The sequence below is a fragment of the Loxodonta africana genome, chromosome 12 (genome assembly GCF_030014295.1).
Source record: "Loxodonta africana isolate mLoxAfr1 chromosome 12, mLoxAfr1.hap2, whole genome shotgun sequence".
Classification (NCBI taxonomy): Eukaryota; Metazoa; Chordata; class Mammalia; order Proboscidea; family Elephantidae; genus Loxodonta; species Loxodonta africana.
The window spans coordinates 92,155,748-92,160,910 of record NC_087353.1 but is presented as its reverse complement, the minus strand read 5'-3'; the positions used below and the strand labels follow the sequence as shown (position 1 = coordinate 92,160,910).

The window sequence follows — 5,163 nt, the reverse complement described above, 5'->3', positions numbered from 1 at the left end:
TCTATAAGTGCTCCCTAGAGCTGCCTCTGCCCCAAGCTTGGGTACTCCTGGGAGGGTCTGAGTTTCTGGGCTGGGCATCTGACCCTGCCCCTGTCTCCCTACCCCTCCCCAGGTTTCCTCTCAGTCTAGGGAAGGAGCCTAAAGCTGGAAACAGCTACTGAGAAAAGGGATGAGCTCCCTATCAGAGAGGGCATGTAAGCAAAGGCTGCTAATCCCACCCTCACTCACCCCTTCCTCCCTCCTTGGCCCACCTGCTGAGCCGGCTGGAGTCCTTTCTTAATGGTCCATCAGATCCTGAAAGCCCGCTTCCAGGACTCTGCTGCTGCTCTAGAGCCTCTAGGGATCCCCATTGCCTCTGGGGTCCAGTTCTAGCCCCCAGCTCAGTGTCCCACTTGGTCTTTGTCCAAAGTCCTGATTGTGAATGGGTTTGCTCTAGATGGAGCGAGGAGGGTCAGGGGCTCACCAACCAGGGCCCTTAGAAAGGGGAGAGAAGCACCGCTCCCACCCCCCCACCTCCCCCACCCCCCCACCTCCCCCACCCCCCCACCTCCCCTACCCCCCCATCCCCCTACCCCCGTTGCCAGCCAGGTTGAGAATGTGTCTGCTTTGGCCTTGGAAGACTTGGTACCTGGTACCCCCAGCATCAGGCACCCCAATCCCAGGCCATCAGTGTGAGGGAGGGGCCCAGGGAGAGACACGCTCCCTCCAGGAGAGCCCTGGCCTCCCCTACCCAAGCCTGGGGGTGGGGGTGGTCCCTGGAGTGGTTCCTGAGCTCGCACCATGATGGTGGGAGGGGTCGAGGGCCCAGAAAAGAGATCTGCTTCCTCCAGGCACTGCTCTGGCTCCTGAGGCTGGGACCAGAGGAATCTGTGGTCTTAGAAGACCGGAGAGAAGCGTTCTCTGGGCTGGATGTCAGGGTCCAAATCCTCCTTGGAGACTGTAAATAATCTAATGCTGCATGTACAGGCGCTCAAACCAATTACTCGAAATTCGGGGCAGCAGCACAGCAGGTAGCCTGAGGCAGGGGGATGGACAAGATGGCTTGAGGAGGGGTCTTCAGGGAACAGCAGTGGGCTGAGGGCTGGGTCAGGGCTCTGGCATCCCTAGGGGCCTGTGGTGTGGCGGGGGGTCTTAGGGATTCTTTCCCTGCAGGAGGGAGTCCCACTCAGACACACCCCAAAGATCCCATGCCCACTTAACACCCGAGACTCCGTTTCTGCTTCAGCCTACCCTGGCCTCATTTCTCTCCACACAGGCTCTTGCTCTCAAAGCCAACCCTGTGTTGGCTGCTCACCTCTCCCTTGGGCTCTTGAGGGCCCTCCTCCCTTGTGACCACTCCTGTTCTCTCTGGAAGAAAGCACCGTGGTGGCCCCTGCAAACCCCAGCCCCGCCCCAAGGCTAACATCAATAAAACCACCTGTAAAAGAAACCCAGGCTCTTTCCCTAAAGCCCACAGTAAAAACACAGGACAAAGTGTTTGGATTTTTTCCTTTGCAGATTTTTTTTAGTAGACATAGTCTCTTTTTGTTTGTTTTGTTTTACAGCAAACATTGCAAATATAGAAATATTTTTTTCTGTACAATAGAACGACTACAGTGTACAATGTAGACTGGGCTGGCAGACAGAATTCCCAGCCAGTGCCCCTCCCGGCCACCCCTGGAGCCGGCCGCTGAGACAGCCTCGACTCCCTCCAGTCTCACAGGGCTCCAGGACACATCTCGCATCTGCTCTGCCCCTCTTTGGTGGCTTCTGGAGGCGGCGACAAAGAGACAGACTGGACAGAGAATCCACGGAACACCACGGACTGGGAGCTCATGCCGGGGCGGGGGAGACCATGCCCCCCCATGAATGATGTTCTATGTCTGTTTAAAAGAACTTTACTTTTATTATTATTTTTTTAAAAAAGGAAGAAAATAAAGAGAGGAAAAGAAAAAAAGGCAAAAAAGAATCAAAAAAAGGAAAAATAATGAAAAAATCCCCACCCCCACCCCCCATTCCCAAGCCACAGTTTTCTGAAGTCCCTTTTGTGTGTGTGTGTGTGTGTGTGTGTGTGTGTGCGTGCATGCGTGCACAGTGTATATGTGGACACCCCACTCACACCAGTGAGAGGATCTCAGAGCAGATGACAAGCACACCACTGCGAATATCAATGTTATAGCTGCTGTCAACCACCTCCCTCCCTGCTGTCTCTGGAGGGGCCAGGGCTTTAACAATACTTGTTATGTGTTGTGCGCGTGTGCGTGTGTGTGTGCATGCATGTGTGTGTGTGTGTGTGTGTGTGTGTGTGTTAGGTTTTGTGGTGAGTCTCTGGGTTACAAATAGCTGCTGTGGATCTTGTATCCTTTTTGGTCCAATGGGCATCACGAGTTTTGGAGGGGGTGGGGAGCAGGTGGAGAGGGGCCGGGCACAGGGCCTGGCTGCACGGGCTCAGGACTTGTGCTGGGCTGACACGCCCTTCCAGTAGTCCAGAATGTCGTGCAGATCCTCATCTTTGGCGAACTGGACCTTCTTGCGCAGGGCATGGCCGGCCGCCATGAACTCCTCGTCATCCTTGTGCCTCCGGCGGCTCAGTCTAAAGCGCTCCCAGATGCTCTGCGAGGTCTTGCAGGTGTACTCGGGGCTAGAGGAGTAGCTCAGGCTGTGGTACTGCGGGGACAGCTGGGAGTAGGCAAGCTCACGGGTACGCGCACGGGTCAGCGGCTCTAGGATGGACACTTTGCGCCCACCCAAGCCCTCCTGGGGTGGCGGTGGTGGTGGCGCAGGTGGCTCGGCAGGGTGAGAGCCAGGGTACGAGTGCCGGTGCTCACCATACTGCCGGAGCTTCTCAGCCTCGGCGCGCAGGATGGTGGCAGCAGGGGTCACAGTGAGGATGGTGTCGGCCGTGGGCGACGTCTTCTCAATGTACTTGGCCTCGGCCGTGGCCTCAGCGTGGAAGGTGCGTGGACTGCGCACGGAGCCACCAGACGAAGTGCTGGCGCGTGAAGGCCCAGGGGCGGCCTCCACGCTGTGGTGCCGCTGCAGCCCATGTCCTAATGAGTCCTTGTACACAGGCGACAGGAAGCTGTGCTTGCCGGCCAGCGGCTCAGACAGCAGCACCAACTGCGGTTCGGCCGTAGACACGGCCCCAGACTTGACCGCCTGGAAGGAGGTGGACTCGGACTTGAGCGCGTCGATGCAGTTGTTGATGATCTGGTTGACCTTGTCCACCTCCTTGGCGATGGTGGAGATCTCGGTCACCGAGCCCTGGCTGTCAGGGCCAGGCCGACCCAGCTCACAGTCGCGCCGCTCAGCCTGCTCTGCTGTGCGCACCTCAATGTAATTTCCCTTGGTGGCCTTGGGAGTCTCGCCACTCTCCACCAGCTTGTACTGCTCTACCTCGCTGGCCGCGGCTGCAGCAGGCAAGTAGGGGATGTGGGTCATGGCCTCGGGGCCCAGCAGCGGACCCTGGGGCAGGGGCGGCAGGCCGGGCACCTCCATCTCGGGGCCGTACCTGAGCTCAATGACGGTCTTCTTCAGGCTGCCGGCCGCCGCTGCTGCCTTCTTGTGCTTCTCCTCCTGGCGTCGCCGCTTCCGCAGGCAGTAGTAGACGGCGCCCAGCACCAGCACCATGCCAAAGAGGCAGCCCAGGGTGGTCATGATGTAGTGGGTGGCCGTGGAGGGGCTGGGCAAGGGGCCAGGTGGGCTGGGCGGCTTGGGCAGGCAGATGGTGAGGCAAGTGTGGTTGTGGCGCAGACCCGAGCTGGTGGACACCACACAGTAGGTGTAGTTGGTGAGCGTGTAGAGGTTGGTCAGGCGGATCTCCTCCTGGGCCTTGGTCAGCCGGGAGATGGTGGACGGTTTGCTATTGTTGAACTGCTCTAGGGTATACATGCGGGTGAAAGGGCTGGGCAGCTGCACCAGGATAGTAGCTGAGTTCTGGGTCAGCTGTTTGACCTTGATGAGAGGCCGAGCCTCCGCCTGGGTGGCCAGCGTGGGCAGGGCCACCAGCGGCGTGGTGCCATCCCCGGAGAAGCACTCTTCCTCGGAGCAAGCCACATCGCTGGGCTCTGGGGGTGGTGGCGGCGGCGGCGAGCGTCCAGGCTGCAAGCGTCCAGGCCCCAGGTGAGGGCCGCTGGCCTCGGCCACATAGGAGCCATCGGTGCACACGGACTGCAGCTTGCCCAGGATGCTGCGGTGGCCGTGGCGGCCCTGGCCCAGGAGGAAGTAGCCAGAGTAGAGCGGCGGGGACTCGCACTGCACGCGGTCATAGGTGTGTGTGGCATTGGTGAAGGCGGCTAGCCAGCGCAGGAAGCCTAGAAGCTCACAGGAGCAATAGAAGGGGTTGCTATAGAGCTCGCACACGGAGAGCTTGGCCAGGCCGGCGAAGGTGGTGCTGTGCAGCCGCTGGATGCGGTTCATGGACAGGTCGATGTTGACAATGTTGGGGCACTCCCAGAAGGCGCTGGGGGTGACCACCTCGATGAGGTTGGCCTGCAGGTACAGGTACTCCAGCTTGCTCAGGCCACGCAGAACGCCCTCGGTGAGATTGCGCAGCCGATTGTAGCCCAGCTGCAGCACCTGCAGGTTGAACTGGCCTGAGAAGGCACCATCCTCAATGTAGCCGATCTCGTTCTTGGTGAGGTTGAGGTACGTGAGGTTGCCGAAGCGGCTGAGTGAGGCATACTGCACACTGCGGATGCGGTTCTCATTCAGCCGCAGGTCCACGATGGTGTTGTTGATCTGCTGTGGGATAGCCTCGTACGGTGGCTGATTCTGGCTGCAGATGGCCAGCCACACGAAGCCCTTGTCGCCTTCGATCAGCCAGCAGTCCCCTCGAGCCAGCCCGCCCGCGTGCAGCAGGGCGCACGCCGCCACGCAAACCCACAGCGCGCCCCCGGCCATGGGGACGCCTCAGGGGGGAGCCCACTCACCCGCCCGGAGAGATGGGGTGGGACTGGTGGCAGCCCCCACAGGACCGAGGGACACGCTCAGGGGTGTCCTGTCCCAGAGTGCATGGCGGCAGAGGAAGTGAGTGCACCTCCCTTACACCAGGTGGCTTCTCTCCTCCCACCTGCACCCTGTAGGCAGGGTGGGCCTCCCCATCGGCCTGGGTGTCCTGGCAGCTCCACTTGGCTCCTACTTAGATGTTACTTCTGCAAGACAAGAGAGAGAGATGGTCACAGA

At 59.8% G+C, this 5,163-nt stretch overlaps 1 protein-coding gene across 1 annotated transcript; it reads right to left on the bottom strand.

The window, feature by feature from the left end:
* Positions 1-2,145: 2,145 nt before the first annotated feature.
* On the bottom strand, positions 2,146-4,881 carry ELFN1 (extracellular leucine rich repeat and fibronectin type III domain containing 1). Its single transcript, XM_010596256.3, has one exon. It carries the CDS (start codon positions 4,879-4,881, stop codon positions 2,428-2,430), a length of 2,454 nt encoding a protein of 817 aa, XP_010594558.2. The 3' UTR covers positions 2,146-2,427.
* Positions 4,882-5,163: the final 282 nt, after the last annotated feature.

Bases quoted from the DNA above. Each gene is read 5' to 3' on its own strand.
- ELFN1 (XM_010596256.3), bottom strand. From the start codon at position 4,881: ATGGCCGGGGGCGCGCTGTGGGTTTGCGTGGCGGCGTGCGCCCTGCTG.